Source organism: Diabrotica virgifera, chromosome 3, assembly GCF_917563875.1.
Source record: "Diabrotica virgifera virgifera chromosome 3, PGI_DIABVI_V3a".
In the NCBI taxonomy this organism is placed as follows: Eukaryota; Metazoa; Arthropoda; class Insecta; order Coleoptera; family Chrysomelidae; genus Diabrotica; species Diabrotica virgifera.
In genome coordinates, this window is record NC_065445.1 from 121,147,757 (window position 1) to 121,168,925 (window position 21,169).

The 21,169-nt window shown below is 34.8% G+C and overlaps 2 protein-coding genes across 6 annotated transcripts in view; both read right to left on the reverse strand.

Annotated features, from left to right (window-relative positions):
* LOC126882057 (A-kinase anchor protein 200-like) overlaps window positions 1-21,169 on the reverse strand; it is a 640,814-nt gene that overhangs the window by 161,732 nt on the left and 457,913 nt on the right. The gene's annotated exons all lie outside the window — the stretch shown is intronic.
* LOC126882058 (uncharacterized) lies at window positions 6,088-8,909 on the reverse strand. The gene is made up of 2 exons (XM_050646880.1): window positions 8,666-8,909; window positions 6,088-8,317 (listed from the first exon to the last, which is right to left on the reverse strand). Exon 2 carries the CDS (start codon window positions 8,309-8,311, stop codon window positions 7,457-7,459), a length of 855 nt encoding a protein of 284 aa, XP_050502837.1. The 5' UTR covers window positions 8,312-8,317; window positions 8,666-8,909; the 3' UTR covers window positions 6,088-7,456.

Below are 21,169 nucleotides of genomic sequence, written 5' to 3' on the forward strand. Positions count from 1 at the left end.
GATCCATTGAAAGAGTTGGGAGGGCCTATGTCCAAACATGGACGATAGAAGGCTAAGAAGAAGAACATATTAAAACATAATATGATTTTGATTAAGAATACTTAAAGGTAAAAGCAGTAAGACTTAAAAATCAGTGTTTGTATTTTGTAAGTTGTTACGCAGCTTGAGTAGAACTGCAAACATTTTATTGGGCAAACCTTATTGACAGGGGGATCAAATTTGGATACACCATTCTCACTTCTATTTGATACAAATTCCTTATTTGCTACACGGGGAAAAATTTCCCACATCGGCAACATCGCACGCTATCCATCACGTACTTTTTAAATCGCTCACAGAACATGTAGAGTTGCGTGGTACGTACGTAATGTCTTGTCCCCCAAGCCCAGCCGGGTTGAAATCGCGTGCCTGGCTTTCATGCGAAAATGTGAGGGCGTTTTCCACTGACGCCGTCTAGCGACTAATCGAAGAATTATTTATTTTCGCGATCTTCCTAACACATCGAATGCATTCAAATACGTTTAACAATGGATATAATATGCATGTTTCATGTTTTCATTATGACCAACATAAAATTGTGAATGTTTCAAAGGGCGTTTAACGATTTATTTCGAAGAATAAAGTTAACATAAAATAAACATTAAATGATAATACAATTTAATGTTAATCTAGATTTTTATACGTGCTCTTCTCACATTTAACAAAATCTGCAATTTATTGCTTATAATGGTGAAATTTAAGTGACAATTATTACACTCCTGTATAGCACACCCTACAACTTATTTAAAACTCATAAAAACAGCAGAACGAGCGAACTAATTCTACTATTCATAGAAGAGATAACAACGGCCAGAAAACTACAGAGGTATCAATTTGTCAAATGCTGCACTAAAATTTTACAAAAACTAATGAAGAATCAGAACGAAGTCAGAGGATGTTTAGCAGACGAATAACAAGATTTTCGTACGGGAAAATCGTGTATACCCTATTCCACGAACATACGCCTGTTTTGGATTACTTCGACAACGAATAGTTTACTGTGCAAAATAAGAACAACGAAAGTAAATTGCAAATTACATTGTTGTTTATTGGAATAATTATTAGCGCCATTTACTTTCGTACTTCTTATGTTGAACAGTAAAATATTCGTTGTCGAAGTAATCCACAACAGGCGTATGTTCGTGGAATGGCCCATACATAAGCAATATTCGTCACAAAGCAAATTACTGAGAAATCACTAGAGTGAGTACATAGACCAACATTTCTATATCTGATTGACTTGCAGAAAACATCTGACAGAGTAAGACTTACAGTTGAGTCCCTGAGTCTTTACCCGTGCGCGTGCGTCATCACTTAAAGCGTACGAAACAAGTCGATGATAAGTCGAAAATTGAAATTTACTAAACGCAACAGCAAGTCACTTACTGTCACTTACTGTTGCGTTTATTAAATTTCAATTTCCGACTTATCATCGACTTATTTCGTATGCTTTAAATGATGACGCACGGGTAAAGATTCCCGGACTCAACTGTAAATATGTAATCCATCATCTGTAAAAAATATTGAAAACATCTACCAAAACAACAAAATGGAAGTCAGAATAAATGGCAACTTACAGAACTTACAGACATAGGCAGATGCAAAGATTGGGGACTTATTGAGCCCTATGCTCTTTAATTTAATTATGGATGAAATCATCAAAAGCGTTAACAAAGGAACAGGATACAGAACGGGACTCAAAGGAGTAAAGTACTCAGGACGATGCAATACTGATAGCCCAAGATGAAGATAGTCTACAAATATATTAGTCCACAGTTTTAACATAAGAGCAAAATAATTCAATGCGACAATTTCATCTCAAAACTAATACAGTAGTATTCAGTAAAGACCAATCAGATGTAAAATAGAAATTGATGATAAAGAAGTGAGAAATCAAGTAAAAAAGCAAATAGACTGGTAGGATGCCTTAACAGCTATATCAAAGAAGAATAGGTCAAGAATTTATAAAGCCACTATAAAGTAATTTATAAAGCCCATAATGACATTTATATACATTAGAAACAATACCTGATAGAGCCACAACAAAAAGACTACTTGAGACGGCAGAAATGAGAGTAATGAGAAGAATTACAGGAAGTACACTGAGATATCGAAAGAGGAGTAAAGACATTGGAAGATAATGTAAGGTACAGTAACGAATGGACACTAAATAGAAAGAAAGAATGCAATAACCACATAAGCAGAATGGGTGAGTCACGTGTAGTCAAAATAGCAAGAGATCACCAATCGGTAGAAGAAGTATCAGCCGACCGCATAAAAGATGGAATGACAACCTTTTACAGAGGCATCAATCCGCCAATGAACAAGCAGAATTGCTTATAAAGAGGAAGAAAAAGAAAAACAGTGCTGGCGAATAAATTGGAACTTAAAAGTTTGCACTTTCTTATCTACAAGGAGAAGATCAATAAAAGTCAATAATTCACATTTTTCCTGTTTGGTTAAATGTAATTCAGATTACATAATGCTCTTTTTCTATAGGGCTTTTCATTCAGTCATTTTTTCGAGCTTCTGTCATATGTCGTATAATCCGTGTATATTAATATTATACACAGATTATACAACATATGACAGAAGCTCGAAACAAATGACAATCGATGAAAAGCCCTATTCTCATACTATAATATATTATCAATTATGATTTCACTACCTGTATCATAATGAACTTCATTAACCAATAGAATCGCGATATGGCATTCGCGATGAAGGTCGCACACGCGCAGTGACCAATGGCGAGTCAAATACATACGCTTTGACAGTTCTCAATATGTAAACAAAACTGGGCCCGGATTACGTACACTCGATACGCATCGTATCCGCCATGTTTTCCCATAAGGCGCTACAGTAAAACATGGCGGATACGATGCGTATCGAGTGTACGTAATCCGGGCCCTGACAAACTACTTTTTTGCGTTACAAAATTAATAAACTTGAATATATTTTTTGTTGTGAATGATCATAGAAAAAATTGTGTATACAACTTGCATTTAATTATTATTATGACCATCATTAAATGCTCGTTGATAATATACTATTATCATGAAATTTTCTTTCCAAATACGACTCAAAATCCGATCAAGCGTTATATGACACTTTAAAATAATATCGCATTTCGAAAATAAATCCTTTTCCTATGACAGTGGAAGGGAAAACGATTGTAGCATAAAAAATTTCACTTCACATGCTAATTTCAATTTCAAAATATTCCATATTTTTATCCATGCATTTTTCACTATAATTTCACACTATTTCACGAATGCATTCAAAATTAATCATTGCTAAAGGGCTAGGACAAGGACGTACAGTAGCTCCGACCTTATTTAAATTTTAAGTATGTATTTCAAGCACCGACCTCTCATAGCTTGGGCATTTCTATAGACGATGACAATATTTTTACTTTGTACTTTGCTGACAACCAACTTATATTTGCTGAGGATGAAGATAATGTAAGATAAATAAATATAGTCAGAAAATTGGATGAAGAGCTGGATTCAATTGAATTGATTGAAGTTGAAGATTGGGTGAAGGAGCCTGGTTATTGACTATTAATATGGAATATGAAAAGACCCGAAAATTTAGTTGTTGGAGAAGCCCTGCCAAATTAAAAATGTTGAATCGCACGAATATTTTGATTACTAAAAACGGCTCAAAAACGGCCATATTTTAAAACTATTTCTAAAAATTATACACCAAAGAATATATAGACTGTGCGAATAAAAAATCAGCCGAACACAGTTTGGTTTTCGAAATGCAGTGGGTACAAGAGAGGCTCTATTTAGTATACAAGTGCTATTTCAACGATGTAGAGACGTAAATTGCGATATTTATGCATGTTTCATTGATTACCATAAAGCGTTATACAGTAAAGCACGACAAGCTTATGGAGATATTAACCAATATGGAATTAACACCTGTGATTTAAGGATTATCAGCAATCTGTACTGGAATCAAACATCCTCTATCCGGACAGAGGCAGGAGAATCCGACGATATCAAAATCAAACGTGGGGTCCGTGAGGGATGTATACTATCCCCCCTGCTGTTTAACATCTACTCTGAGGAAATCTTTCAAGAAGCAGTGGATGATGTTGAAGCCGGAATTCGAATTAACGGAGAATGTATCAATAACATAAGATACGCAGACGACCCTGTGGTATTCGCTGACAGTTCTGAAGCCCTACAGGAGTTAATGAACAGAATCGCGGAGGTCAGTCAGAGATACGGACTTTCACTTAACACTAAGAAAACAAAATGTATGATTATCTCTAAGAACAAACAGCAATTTGGACGACTCAGTGTAAATGGTCAACAAATAGAAAGAGTAAAGACATATACCTACCTTGGTACGAACGTCAATGAAAATTTGGACCATTCTATAGAAATCAAATGTAGGATAGAGAAAGCAAGATCTGCATTTCAAAAAATGGCAAAGTTGTTCAAATGTCATGATTTGTCGATACCCATAAAAGTCAGATTACTACGATGTTATATCTTCCCTATACTGCTGTACGGAGTTGAGTCGTGGACTCTCACAGACGCCACCTGCAAGAAAATTGAGGCTTTTGAGATGTGGCTTTATCGTCGAATCCTGAAGATATCTTATACCGACCACATTACTAATGAGGGTGTTTTGCTGAGAATGCAAAAAGAAAAAGAGCTGTTAATCAAAATAAAAACAGTCAAAATCGAATACCTCGGTCACATCATGAGGAATAGTGAAAGATATGGACTGCTGCAACTGGTCTTACAGGGAAAAGTAGAGGGAAAGCGAGGACCAGGAAGGCGAAGGATTTCGTGGCTGAAAAATCTACATACGTAGTTTAACACGACCACTACAAATCTTTTCAGAGCAGCAGTGTGCAAAGTACAGATTGCCATGATGGTCGCCAACATCCGAAACGGATAGGCACTACAAGAAGAAGAAGAAAAACGGCTAAGCTAAGTGAAACCGAATTGAACAAGACAAACAGGTAACAAAACAACTAAATGACCATGCGTTGAAACACACAAATTAGGCAAAAAACAAAAATCAGCATTTACAAGACTATATTATAGCTGAGGTCTGGGAAGTGAAAGAATATTTAAAAAAAATTGTTACTTTCAATTTAAAATGGGGTTTTGGAGACGTTGTTAAAGGCTAACATTTCACAACAAAATAAGAAATGACGAAATATATGAAGGAATGGGTATTGACGCAACAGTAACCGATACTATTGAGCCAAGATCTAAGGTCATGTATGCCGTATGAATGAAAACATGTTTTCAGCATTTTAGTCAAGATGCTCTCTGGTAAGTTGCAATCTACTTCTGCAGTGATTTGCATACTAACTTGAATATTATGTACATTTGCAACTTTGTATTTGTAAATTCGTCCTTATATATTATAATAAACCGTTGTATTAAAACACGAAGTCTGATAAAACGGTCTTGGCGTGGTTTTGAACTCTTCTTACTTTAGCAGACAATATCAATCATATGTACATTGACTTTTTATGATCAACGAAGCTGCTGACATTGCTGACAATCCAGAAGAGAGTATCAAATTTGAATAAAGTCACATCGTTAAGAAATAATTGCTAGAAGATATCGGATGTAGCGATCGTTTCCACGCATATAGAATATTGATTGAAAAAATTTAAAAGAATGATAAAAATCATATTTAACAAATACACTAGGAAAATACCAGATGAATAGGAAACAGGGTATTTAACACCAATGCACACAGGAGATAAAATCATATCGATGCTTAAGATGTGATACCGCGTATCTGCAAAAACCCCTTTTTACAGGAGACGCAAAAAACGTTCTGGTGTGTGAGAATTAAATATTTTAATACTATTTTATATATTTTTCATCATCATATATCATTTCTTTTAATATTTTGTATATCATTTCTTTTAATATAATCTCATTAACAAAAAGCTGCAGATACGTAGAATCACTATTGTTTAATTGTTGGTTAGAGGAGGATTACGTGTAATCACTACCAAATGTAAATATTGCAATTTGTTATTTGTGTGGGAGAAAGAAATTTATTGACTTAAAATATTTATTTAAAAAATGCAGAAAACACAAAAATCAATAAAACAACAAATACGTTGTTAATTCTTCTGTTTACTCTCGTGAGGCAAGGTGTCGTAGAAACCATGGCAGTCTTTAGGAATTACACTTTTAAGTTGCTGTAAGTGATTATATTTTGTGTTGGTTATTTTGATAGGAGCGTTACGTAATGGTTTAAACTGACCTAGTTGTGAAACATTGGTTTTTGCACTTCTAGGTTTTCTTGTAGGTAGATCTATAAACTCACCACAATAATCTAATTTTACTTGGATGATTCCATCAGGCGTATACTTGATGACTTTAATATCAGTTACGGTTGGATCGTTCACTGGTCTAATGGAAGGGTATACTAAAGTTTCGGAAAAAATTTTGATAAAGTCATAAGTGACCTCTTTTGTCTGGTATGGTGTTTGTTTCCTCGACTCCTTTGTGAGTCTGATATAATCACTTGGAAGATAAATAGACTTATATTTTACTGTCTTTTCTATTTGAGCGTGAACGGAATCGGCCTCCATTTGTGTGTGGCCACGCTCAAGATACTTTTGGTAGATAATAACATTGTTTTCGACACTAAAAGATAGAAGCGCATTTGACAATATAGCATTCCTATTCTGATAGGTGCAACCATCGCTCCAAATAATAATAGGAATATTTACAGGACAGAGGTCTAACAAGTAATCAGTGATACAAGTTGCAAAGGTATTGGCGGATAGGTCAGCTTCTGTTTCTGTAAACCAGTAGCATCTTACATGATGAGTATTAACATTAAATATGGTAGAGTTGTGACAGCAAAGTTTTGTTTTATAGTATAAAGCCGATGCATTTAACATGGGACATACTTTTACTGCCTGAAGATCTTGTGTTAGGACAATGCATTGTTTTACATGCCCTGCCTGTTTGTCGTTCTCCTTTTCTTGCCTTGCTTTTTCTTTGTTGTTAATGTGCTTCTTATAGACATTCTCATCTAGATTATTTGTTTCATAACTGCAGCATGTATCACAACGATCTTTTTTTGGTATGTGGAAGGAAATATGTTTTTCTTTTACCATTAAATCAAAAGTGTATCTTGAAACTGGTTTCAATTCCTTATTTTGTTCACGGCACATTCTGGAATATTCCTGGTATACTTTGCTCATATTGTCTCCAAAAATAGGCTCAATATATAATTTACTTGTAGATTTGCGACAATATTGAGCAGGGAGTTTCGGAAGAGAATCTAAAAAATTACGCAATACATCTTTGGCGTTTGTATTTCTGTTTTTTTCTTTTTTGCAAACCAGAGAAGCGATATAGATTTTTTTCTGGTCCCATGTGAGATTGTTCCAAAAGTTGTTGAAAAGTTATTTTCGGTCCTCTTCATTTAAATCTTGACACTGCCTTACTGTGGATTTTTTACATACGGAGGATAAGCAGACTGGTCCCATTTGTTTTTCATTTCTAGGTGTTCCTCTTTTCGCTGTCTTTCCAACCCTTGTCCAGCCAATATATTTTTTTCCGTGTTGTCTTAGTCTTTTATTTTTAATATCGTGCCATTCGTTGATATCTGCTATTCTTTTTCGAGCTTTTTTATTTTCGTTGTTACCGTCATTATCGGCTCTTGCTACTGGTTCTTCCCCTTCTTGTTGTTTGCCTTCTTCCGAACTAGTTGAGTAATCTGACTTATTTTCGTTTTCTGGCAACCACGATTCATCAATCTGATCAGCAATTACAGACGATGAGCTCGACATCACTTCATTTAAAATACCTTCGTGGTTTAGTGCAACGTCATTTCTTAATTCTTCTAGATGTGTTTTGTCCCTGGAGAGCTCATTTGTCGAAATTTCATTGGAAACCGTTTCTAATATTGCGTCACAATCTAAACGTTCATTGTCAATATTCCTTAGCCAGTTACTCACTTTTTCAAAATCAGATTCCTTTGGCAATCCATCAGTAACATTGTTTATGTCTGTCGAAAACGTTTCGTTTGTTACTGCAGACTCCCCCAATAAAAGCAGATTGGCTGCGGCAACCTCTTGTTCCAAAGATAATAATGTAGGTCCCAGCTCATCCGCATCGGTATTTTCCAATACTGTGGCTTCTTCATTGTTTGTTTTTATGGCACACTTAATGGTGTCCTTGATATTATTGTTTAAAACGTGAACTATTACGTCATTTCTTGCATTTGTTACCATTTGACGACCTCTAGAGGTACTCATTTTAATCTGGAACAAAACAGTAATCTAAAATATTTAATCGAATTATAATGAAATAAATTTAAAATAAACAGAAGTCTTTGGACAATAATTTACTATTTATAAAAAATATTATACTCGTATACTGCTTTAGTGATTTCAGGTATCTGAAGGTATACCTATTTATCAAAAAAGTGGTTACTGTGATATCGCGTATCTGTTTTCCTGTTCTAACGCCGAAGTTTATTGATTTATGATGCAAATAACAAAGGTTTTTAAATAATACCACAATTCGACAACATCTGTCTGCAACTTTGAACATATTTTATGATGCTTTTTGTTTCTTTATAAATAAATTATGGTTTTGTAAGTACATACCTTTATCAACACAATGTTACCACAGCACGTTACTATGTCAACTAATTCAGATACGCGCTGTCACATTAAAAGATATTCAGCTTACCTATACCAGATGTCACTACTAATCACGTTACTCATTCAAACTGTATAGGTCAAATTAGCGCTTTCACCACAATATGACAGAGTATTTTTTACATGCAATAAGCAATAAAACTCATTTTGTCAAAAATTGCAGATACGCGGTATCACATCTTAAGCATCGATATACGATTACTAGAGAGGCATTATAGTAACAACGCATTAGTAAAATGAATATACAGGGCGTCCAGAAACTCTCCCAACAAACGAAGACCGAAGATTCCTCAGATAATTTTAAGACAATTTCACCCAATTCACCTAGTCCGAAAATGCTTCCTAGGGAGCTAGAGCTCTTTGAGGGCAAAACCTCAATCTTTCCTTGGGTGATTAGTTGAGAGATTGCGTATTTTTCCCCTCTTTAGGATGTGGCCCAGGTATCCAATTGTTCGTGCCTTGATCAAGTCAAGCAAATCTCTCTCAGTAGTTGCTCTTCTCGTTTCTCGCCCTATCTGTTCATGGTATGAGGAACATTCCTCGCAAGGTCCACATTTCGAAAGCCTCCAACTTATTAATGGAAGATATTTTCAACGTTACACACCTAGACTTCCCCTAATATACTCATTTCTAATTTTATCCTTCTTTGTCACTCCACTCATCCATCTAAGCATTCTCATTTCCGCCACATGCATTCGTTGTTCCTCTTTCTTTTTCACTGCCCAACATTCAGTTCCGTGCATCGTAGCCGGTCTTATGGCTGTTTTATAGAATTTTCCCTTCAGCTTCATTGGAATTTTTCTGTCACACAACACACCACTCGCTTTCTTATTGAGTGCCCACCACAGAATCTCTCGAGGAACTCTATCATATGCTTTCTCAAGATCAATGAATACCATATGAGCGTTGGTCTCTTTATTCCTGTATTTTTCCATCAGTTGCCCTACAATGAAAATTGCATCTGTTGTTGATCTGCCCTGCATAAAGCCAAATTGATTATCGGATATTTCGGTTTCTTCACGTATCCGTCTATCAATTACTCTCTCCCATATTTTCATGATGTGGCTAAGTAGTTTTATAGCCCTGTAGTTTGTGCATTGTTGTATGTCTCCCTTGTTTTTGTAGACAGGTACTAATATACTGCTTCTCCATCCGTCTGGCATTTGTCCAACTTCCATAATTCTATTAAATAGACCTGCTAGCCAAGTTATTCCTGTCTCTCCCAATGCTCTCCATACTTCCCCAGGAATATCATCTGGTCCGACTGCTTTTCCTTTCTTTATTTTTTGAAGCGCTTGAGCCACTTCCTCGTTTGTTATTCTGGTAACCATTGCTGTTACTGTCTCCGTTAACTCCACAGGCTGTCTGTCAAATTCTTCATTTAATAAACTGTCAAAATACTTTCTCCATCTCTTTTTGACATCCTTTTCGTGAATTAGTATTTTATTATTTTCATCTCGGATACATCTAATCTGATTAAAATTATATATCTTTGCTTCGCCTTCCCTGGTATCAAGTTGATCGTATAGGTTTGAATACGCTTCTGCTTTAGCTTTTGCTACTGCTACTTCCGCTTTCTTTTTGGCGACCATATAGTTTTGAAGATCTATGTCCGATCTGGTTTCTTGCCACTTTTTATATAATTTTCCCTTCTCTTTTATTTTTCCTTGTGTTTTGGCCTCATTAAATTTATTTCATTCGAAGTACCTGGCCTATTTTCTTGCCCAGATATTGTACTAAATTTTTTGTTTTCTCTTTAATTACCTTTCGTTAGTACTAACTAGTCGTGGTGGTCAGTAAGTAAGAACAAATTGAATTGTTAAGTCGTTTCCTGTAGTTATCAAGTGTCGCCAAAAAACGCCGGTTTCAGTTATAGTAAAAAATAAATTAACCCTTTCTCCCTCCTTCCTTCACCTTACTAATAACTGAAGACTTCTCGACCTACCAGTTAAAATAAGGTAAGAATTTTTTTGTTATTATTTCCATACAGTCCGCTTTAAATTCGATTGCGTAATAGACCAGCATAGCCCAATCGCCACCCCATAAGTTTGGCCTTCTAGCCGGATCGTCTTGAATCAATTTCGTTGTTGCTTTGCCGGTTCAAGATCTGATCTATCGTATTTTTCGCATTGGATAAATTTATTTAAAATTATAATTGTAATCGGTATAGTATATTTGTCGTGTTAAAATCTAATTAAATCGTAGTGTACCCTTTTTTTGTCGTGTATCGAAAAACCTTGTTCTTCGGTCGACTATAGTTGGAACATTGAATTCGTGTTTTTGCTTCTGAACCCATCGCTTAGTGAAATCGATTTTGATTAAGTAAATATATTTGATTTGGATATTTTGCAAACCTAAAAATAATTTGTTTGGATTTAGTTTAATAAAATTTTAGTAATTGTTGAAAAAATATATACACCTAACTACTATTCTTGACATATTTTGGGTTTTGTTCCATTTTATTTCTTCATCATTGATAATTTTTTGAAAGAATTTCAATATTTATTATTAAACATGCCTAAAAGTCAAAACGAACTAAAATTGGAGCGATTATGCTCTAAACGTGAAACTATCTTTCGTAGGGCTCAATTATGTTACGATGCCGGGTCGGCCTTAGAAAAAGATCCAGAAAATGCCTCAAAAATGCGTAACTTTGCAGTTAGATATAGTACTTTCGAAAAAACTCTATCAGAATATGAGGAAATTGTTCAAGATATCGTTATATTAAAACAAGAGATGGAGCCAGATGCTGGCGTTGCATACCATACGCATTTAGATGCATTTTATGATCTCTACTCCAATATTGAATATTTAGCTTCATTATTAATAAATAAACCTGCTGTTTTGAGTAATAATCCCAATAGTACTAATAATTCTACTATTAAAATGCCCAAATTTGAATTAGTTAAGTTTGATGGTGAAGATATATCTCTGTGGCCTGTTTTCTATGAAAATTTCAAACAATTTGTTCATAACAAAATAGAATATCCCAAGTCCGATAAGCTACAGTATTTGTTGAGTTGTATTTCCGGGAAAGCCTTGAAAAGCTGTAGCTCAATAGAACCCATTCCTAATAATTATGACATTATTTGGAATATGCTTGTTGAAAGATATAATGATAAAAAATATTTGTTTAATCTCTATATGGATCGAATTGTTAATTTTCGCGGTTTGCAATCTAATAATCCATCATATTTGGAAATATTTTTGGAAAAGTTTGATACTAATGTTTCTGCACTAAAACGATTAAATCTCGATAATTTAGATGATCATATTTTAACTTATTTAGCTATGTTAAAATTACCACAAGATACCATAGATTCATTTGATTTAATAAGAAATAATAATGATTTACCCGCTTATGATGATTTATTGAAATTTTTACGCCAACGTAGTAAATCTCTTATTAAAAATGATAGATCAAGGAATTCCAAAAATAATTTTTCGTTTCAAAAACCGAACAAATCGTTTCATTTGCAAGAACAGAATACGTATTCCTCCATAGATTGTGTTGTTTGTAAAAAAGGCCCACATTTAATTAAAGACTGTAAGCACTTTTTAGGGCTACCATTTGAATCCAGATTTAAATTAGTGAAGGAAGATAATTTATGTTTAAATTGTTTTTCTTCAAAGCATCGAGTATCCAATTGTCCGTCAAAATTTTCTTGTGTTGTGTGCAAAGCTAGGCACCATTCCAAGTTGCATAAGCCAAATACTACTCGGCCTAATGAGAATGTTCCATTTCCCTCCACTAGTACTGAGCCTACCTCTGGTTCTTCTGATAATCCTTCTAGTTTACATGTCCGCCATTCTAAAAATATCCCAAATGAATCAGAATCGAGTTCTGTTAGTCTGTTTGGGACAATAATGGTTAAAGTTGTTGATAAATGGGGTAGTGCTCACAAGGTTAGATTTTTGTTAGATAGTGGTTCTTCTGCTAATTTTCTTACTTTTGATTGTTCCCGAAAATTAGGCCTAAGTTATTCGAAATTAAATTTGACAGTTTCTGGTATAGGAGGATCAACCACCCCGATAGTAGGTAAAACCAACATTGTTATCTTTTCCCATTTTGATAAAAAAATACAATATCCTATAGAAGTGTTGCTTATAGACACAATCTCTAATAAGTTGCCAGATCAACCAGTTGACAAAGACTATATTAACAGTATAGAACACTTGAAATTAGCTGACCCGAATTTCTTTTTTCCTGGCAAGATAGATGGTATTTTAGGCTTATCTGTCTTTTCAAATATCATTGGTTGTAATAGAGTGTCATGCGAAGATTCTCTATCAGCTATTGAGACTAGTTTAGGTTATGTAGTCATGGGCTCAGCTGCACCAAATTTTGAAAAAATCCACACATATTTGTCTTTCGTCTGTAACCCTTTGTTGAATTTAGATTCCTTGGTCGAAAGAATGTATGAATTAGAGGATTTGCCCACTGTTACTAATAGTTCATCAGAAGATGAAATTTGTGAAAATTTATTTTTAGAAAATGTATGTAGAGATGCAGATGGTAGATACACAGTTTCATTGCCGTTCCAAAATGATCCTAATGTACTGGGTGATTCTTTTGTTCTTGCTAAAAATAGATTGTTGTCCTTAGAAAATCGCCTAGCACCAAACCCAGAACTTAGAAAACTTTACTGTGATATCTTTCAAGACTATTTAGACCAAAAGCACATGAGTTTAGTTCCCATTCAAACCATTGATTCGTTGTCGTATTATATTCCCCATCATTGTGTTTTTAAATCAGATAGCCCTTCCACTCCTTGTAGAATAGTCTTTGATGCCTCTATGAAAACTAGTAAAGGACCGTCATTAAATGAAATTCTTTATAAAGGTCCAAAATTACAAAATAATCCTACCACAATATTGTTGAATTTTCGTCTTTTTCCAATCGCAATTGTCGCTGATTTGAAACAAATGTATAGGCAGGTTAAAGTGGTTGAATCTCATTGTTCGTTTCAAAGAGTTTTGTGGAGATTTGATACCAATGATCCTATTTCTATTTTCCAATTAAATACTTTAACTTTTGGAGTAAAAGCCTCACCATATCTTAGTCTCAGGGTAATAAAACAATTATGTAATGACGAATCTAAAAGTTTTCCTGATGCTATCATCCCAATTTTAAGAGATATGTATGTAGACGATTTTATTAGCAGTTTTCCAAATGTTTCTGAAGCTATAGTTACACACACTCATTTAGTGAATTTGTTTCAAAAAGGTGGTTTTAAATTAACCAAATGGATGTCGAACTCGAACGATCTACTATCGACAATCCCCGAACCCCTTCAATTGGTCAAAACCAAACAATTTGATAAGTCAGTCTCCAAAGTGTTAGGATTGCAATGGGAAGAAAAATGTGACAATTTTAGTTTTGGGTTAGAAATACCCTCATCGACCCGTTGTACAAAAATAAACATGCTCTCACTTGTTGCTCGTATGTTTGATCCCTTGGGATTCCTATCTCCTATAACCCTCTTGCTTAAAATTTGGATAAAGAAACTTTGGACTCTAAAGGTAGATTGGGATAGTACCGTACCAAAAGAAATCGAAATAGCATGGGAAAAGTTTCAAAATGAATTTCATGTCCTATACAAAATACAAATTCCACGCCATATAGCAGTTACACCTAATTCGTCGTTGTCTTTTGTAGGATTTTCAGACGCAAGTGCTGCTGGATACGCAGCCATTGTTTATTCCAGGGTTGTTAATTGTACAGGTCAAGTTAAAGTTACTTTACTGTACTCTCAATCTAAAGTATCTCCAATGTCTAAAATAACTCTTCCTCGATTAGAGCTTTGTGGAGCGCTTCTTCTCTCAAAGCTTCTTTCACATGCTATTGAAACTTATTCTCCTAGACATAATATTGATAAAATTTTTGCCTTAAGTGATTCCATGATTGTATTAAATTGGATAAAGTCCTCAGAGAAAAATCTCAAAATATTTGTTCAAAATAGAGTTGTTACAATTCATAAGATGGTTCCGTCAGAGTATTGGTTTTTTGTTCCTGGAAAGGAAAATGTTGTTGATTGCGCCTCTCGAGGTTTGTTTCCTTCTTCGTTAGTCAACCATTCCACATGGTTTACTGGTCCAAATTGGTTACTGTTGGAGCCAGAATATTGGCCTATTCAGTCTGTCAACGGACAGGAAATTATGATTTGTGATTCTGAATATAGATCACAAACCTTCTTTGGTAATGTCACTCGTGTAATTTCTCCGCTGTATACTCTTATTGAATATTTTTCCAGTTGGTCGAAACTTTTAAATTCCACAGTATACGTATTGAGATTTCTTAGAAAATTGTCTTTAAATAAACGGATATCTCTATTTGATTTAAAAATTGCAGAAATTGAATTAATTCGAGCTGTCCAGCAAAAGCATTTTTCTGAAGAATATAAAGCCCTTTCTCAAAATCTCGTTGTAAAATCTTCCATACGTCGTTTGAATCCATTTATTGAAAATGGAATAATTAGAGTAGGTGGACGTTTGTCCAACTCCCAATGTAGTTTTGAACAAAAACATCCGATTTTGTTGCCCAAAGCCGATCCTTTAACCATTTTGTTAATAGATTATTTCCATAAATTGCATTTACATGCTGGAGCGTATTTGTTGCAAAATCTTCTGAGAACAAATTATTGGATACTATCTAGTCGTCAGGCCATCAGAAATAGAATTTGGAGATGTAATCGTTGTTTTCGTCTTAATCCTAAACCTACCTATCCTATGATGGCTGACTTACCCGCCGTAAGAGTCAATCAGGCAAAAGCCTTTTTACACACTGGTATAGATTATACTGGTGCGTTTTCCATTACTATAGGAAAATATCGTGGCGTAAAAACTCAAAAGGCTTACGTATGTTTGTTTGTTTGTCTAAGTACGAAAGCCATACATCTTGAATTAGCCTCCTCGCTCTCTACAGATTGTTTCTTAGCCACTTTCAAAAGATTTTTATCTCGTCGTGGAAATTGTAAGGTTTTATATTCAGATAATGGCACAAATTTTGTGGGTGCCAAGAGAGTCCTCGATGAAATATATCAATTAACTACTTCAAAAACTTATAAAGATGCATTCCAACAGGAACTTAATAATACCAAAATTTCTTGGAAAATGAACGTACCTTATGGCAGTCACTTCGGTGGTATTTGGGAAAGCAATATAAAAAGTGTAAAACTTCATTTAAATAGAGTTGTGGGGAATCAAATCCTTACTTACGAAGAATTTTTAACTGTTCTGACACAAATCGAGTGTCTTTTGAATTCGCGTCCTCTTTGTGTTCAAAGTAACGACCCTGAAAATCCAGTCGCGCTGACTCCATCGCATTTTTTATGTACAGAACCTTTAGTGTCATTACCCTCGATGGATATTGATCTTGATAAAAATATGAGTACTTTGAAAAGATATAAATTATTAGATTGCATTGTTCAACATTATTGGAAAAGATGGCATTCAGAATATTTGTCTTCTATGCAGTCTCGTTTAAAATGGAACACTAACTCGAACCCTCCCAAAGAGGGAATGGTAGTTATAATAAAAAATGAAACTATCCCACCTTTACAGTGGCCTCTGGCAGTCATAGAGACTTTGTATCCTGGAAAAGATGGGATTGTTCGAATCGTAAAAGTGCGAACCAAGCACGGTAGTTACATGCGCCCAGTCGTTAAACTGTGTCCTCTACCCAGTCAATAAACTGGAGAGGATTTTTTTATTTTATTTGATAGTTAAAATTTTAGTTTAGGGTGATGGGTTCATGTGCAGACTTAGCATATTAAAATTAAATTAGTTTTCGTTGATTTTTCGTTTATTTTAAAAATAAACTCGGGGGGGGGGCAGGATGTTTTGGCCTCATTAAATTTATTTCATTCGAAGTACCTGGCCTATTTTCTTGCCCAGATATTGTACTAAATTTTTTGTTTTCTCTTTAATTACCTTTCGTTAGTACTAACTAGTCGTGGTGGTCAGTAAGTAAGAACAAATTGAATTGTTAAGTCGTTTCCTGTAGTTATCAAGTGTCGCCAAAAAACGCCGGTTTCAGTTATAGTAAAAAATAAATTAACCCTTTCTCCCTCCTTCCTTCACCTTACTAATAACTGAAGACTTCTCGACCTACCAGTTAAAATAAGGTAAGAATTTTTTTGTTATTATTTCCATACAGTCCGCTTTAAATTCGATTGCGTAATAGACCAGCATAGCCCAATCGCCACCCCACCTTGTACTTCATTTGACCACCACCAAGTCTCTTTATCCTCAAACTTCTTTCCTGACGTTTTCCCAAGTATTTCAATAGCCGTCTCTCTAATAATATTGGCCATTTTTCTCCAAATTGTGTTAGGGCTTCCTTTCATGTTCAAACATATTTTTTCTACTATTCTTTCCCTGAATAGACCTTCCTTCTTTTAGCATCCACCACTTGATTTCTTGTGGCCCTCTCCGATATTTTTGTTTAGTTTCGCTTTTTACTTCGATGTCCAGAACAAGCAGCTTATGTTGTTGGCTTACTACTGTCTCACTAACTATTACCTTGCAGTCCTTGCATTCACGTATGTTTTTTTTCCTTATCATGAAGTAGTCTATTTGGGATTGATGTTGTCCACTTTTGTAGGTAATAAGTTGAGTTTCCCTCTTTTTAAAGAATGTGTTAACAATCGCCATATCCAATGATGTTGCTAATTCTAGCATGTCATCTCCAGCTTCATTTCTAGTTCCAAAGCCTAATCCCCCATGTACTGTTTCATATCCTGTCTTGGCTTGGCCCACATGTGCATTGAAATCACCTCCTATTATAACTTTCTCCTCTGCTGGAATATCACTCAGTACGTCTCCTAATTGATCATAGAAAGCTCTTCTTTCATTCTCATCCTGACCTGTATGAGGAGCATACACACACAACATTCAATACCTCTTTATCAATTACAAATTTCACTGACATCATTCTATCACTCCTTCTTACAACTTCTACTACTAGTCCAGAAAGCCACTACGCATCCGCTAGGAAAAATATTCTGATTCGGATTTTTTGCACAATCTTACTCAAAAAGGACTCATTTTAACAAATTTGCATGTTGCCAGGACCAAAAGGCCAAAAGGTCAAAAAATTTTTAAACGTTTTTTTTTTGTTTTTTTCCTAAAATTATTTTTTTTTGCACGGAAAATTTTTTTTAGGTTTTTTGGGTCATTCCAGACAGAAAAGGTCTTTAGTGACTTTTCTCTAAAAATGATAGTTTTTGACATATAAGCGATTAAAAATTGAAAAATTGCGAAATCGGCCATTTTTAACTCTCAAAAACTATGTGAAAAACTGAAAATTTGAATGTTGCCAAGGTAGGTAGATATTCTTTAAACATCGATTGATGAAATCCCGAAGAGTTTTTTGCAATACAATATTCAAAACTCCTTTGTTTTTTAATTGATAATCAAGCGTGCCCGACACTATTTTCCACCGACAGTATGGTGCAAATGAAAGGAATAAATTCGTTATTTCGTAAACTGGCGACTTTAAGGAAAAATCCCGAAACAGGTCGAATTTTATTTTTAAGTTATGATATTGTGGCATATATGGTATACTAGTGACGTCATCCATCTGGACGTGATGACGTAATCGATGATTTTTTTAAATGAGAATAGGGGTCGTGTGATAGCTCATTTGAAAGGTTCTTCAATTCTCTATTCAGTAGTGTAAACATTTACATAATTATTTATACAGAGTGTCCAAAAAAATTTTATTAAATTAAATTATTTGACAAAAAAAGAAGTAGAAGGTGTATAAATAATTATGTAAATGTTTACATTACTGAATAGAGAATTGAAGAACCTTTCAAATGAGCTACCACACGACCCCTCATTTAAAAAAATCATCGATTACGTCATCACGCCCAGACGGATGACGTCACTAGTATACCATATATGCCACAATATCATAATTTAAAAATAAAAATCGACCTGTTTCGGGATTTTTCCTTAAAGCCGCCGTTTTACGAAATAACGAATTTATTCCTTTCATTTGCAGCATACTGTCAGTGGAAAATAGCGTCGCGCACGCTTGATTAGCAATTAAAAAACAAAGGAGTTTTGAATATTGTATTGCAAAAAACTCTTCGGGATTTCATCAATCGATGTTTAAAGAATATCTACCTACCTTGGCAACATTCAAATTTTCAGTTTTTCACATAGTTTTTGAGGGTTAAAAATGGCCGATTTCGCAATTTTTCAATTTTTAATCGCTTATATGTCAAAAACTATCACTTTTAGAGAAAAGTCACTAAAGACCTTTTCTGTTTGGCATGATCCAAAAAACCTAAAAAAACTTTTTTGCATGCAAAAAAAATAATTTTAGGAAAAAAACAAAAAAAAACGTTTAAACAATTTTTGACCATCTTTTGGTCCTGGCAACATGCAAATTTGTTAAAAGGAGTCCTTTTTGAGTAAGATTGTACAAAAAATCCGAATTAGAATATTTTTCCTAGCGGATGCGCAGTGGCTTTCTGGACTATACGTTATCTTTCATTTCACTATCAGCAATTATACCAACTAAATTTTTCCAGAATTTACATCTTCAAAGAATATGTTTTTCCTGCGGTATTTATACTCATAATGCAATCAAGGAGATGGATAGACTATCAGTAGACATAATGGGAATAAGTGAAATGAGATGGACGAACTCTGGGCAATGTAAAATTAATGATCATCACATATATTATTCAGGTAACCCTAATGGAAGACACGAAAATGGGGTAGGTATAATCTTAAATCAAGAAACTGCCAGACATGTTAAAAATTTTGTACCTATATCGGAAAGAATACTCCTCCTTCAACTTAATACCTACCCAATTACAACTAACATTATCCAGGTATATGCCCCTACAGCTGACAAACCGGACGAGATAATTGAAGCATTTTATAATGAACTATCCAACACCTTAAAATGCCTCCCCAAAAAGGATTTAACTTTGATTATGGGTGATCTAAATGCTAAGATTGGTAGGGGACAATCGGGAGAATTCATAGGGCAATTTGGACTTGGAGAAAGAAATGAGCGAGGAGACCGACTGGGTGAATTTGTGGCAGAAGAAGAGTTTGTGATTACTAACACTTACTTCAAACTCCCTTACAGAAGATTATATACATGGAAATCACCTCAAGACACTCCAGGCCGCATAGTGAGAAATCAAATAGATTACATCATGATTAATAAAAGATTCCGTAACAGCATAACATCAGTCAAGACATACCCAGGAGCTGATATCAAGTCAGACCATAACCCACTGATTGGCAAAATTAAGCTCAGGCTAAAGAAGGTTAGACGTAGTGTCAATCCAAAATTCGACATAAGGCTATTAAAAGACCAAAACACAGAACAGAGTGTAAAACGGTATATACAGAACAACTTGAATACCGTTATTCAATCGGATGTAATGGACCAGGAGATAGAAAAGTTGCATACAGTTTCACAAGACATACGTGAGAAATTCCTCAAACCACCAAAAATAAAGAAGAAATCGTGGATGACAAACGAGATTTTAAATATGATGGAAGAGAGGCGAAAGTCCAAAGATCAGGACATGTCATTATACAAAAGAATAGATAAAGATATCACAAAAGCAATTAGAATAGCTAAGGATACACGACTAAGAGAACAGTGTGCGGAAATCCAGCAATTGCAACATAAACACGATTCATTCAATATGCACAAAAAAGTTAAAGAAGCTGCAGGCTTATACAAACCTAGAAGAGTTGGGTGTTTGGCAGATAACCAAGGCAAACCACTGTTAAGTGTGGAAGAAAAACTAGACACGTGGAAGAAATATGTGGAAGTAACTTTTGCAGATGAAAGGCAGAATACCATTGAAGACATTGAATGCCAAACAGGACCCCCGATTACCATTGAAGAAGTCACGTCAGCTATTAAAACAACTAAAGATGGTAAAGCTGTAGGGCCTGACCAGTTTTATGTAGAATTCCTAAAACTTATGGATGAACAAGGAATAAAATGGATAACAACCGTATTCAACAAAATATACGTAACTGGAAAAATACCCCAAAGCTGGTTAAAGTCGACCTTCGTAACTTTACCCAAAAAAGTAAATGCCAAAACATGTGAAGACTACAGAACAATTAGCCTAATGAGCCACTTGCTCAAAACGTTTCTGAAGGTGATACATGGCAGAATATATAAAAAATGCGAACAACAGATATCATGGACGCAGTTTGGATTCCGCGATGCCTTAGGCACCCGAGAGGCTCTATTCGCTGTCCAAGTGCTTATGCAAAGATGCAGGGATGTTGACTGTGACGTGTATATTTGTTTTATCGACTACAAAAAGGCGTTTGATAGAGTAAAACATGATAAACTCATAAACATCTTGAAAGAAGCGGGAGTAGATGATAGAGACTTGAGAATCATATATAATTTGTATTACAACCAAACTGCCAATATTAAAGTGGAAGACC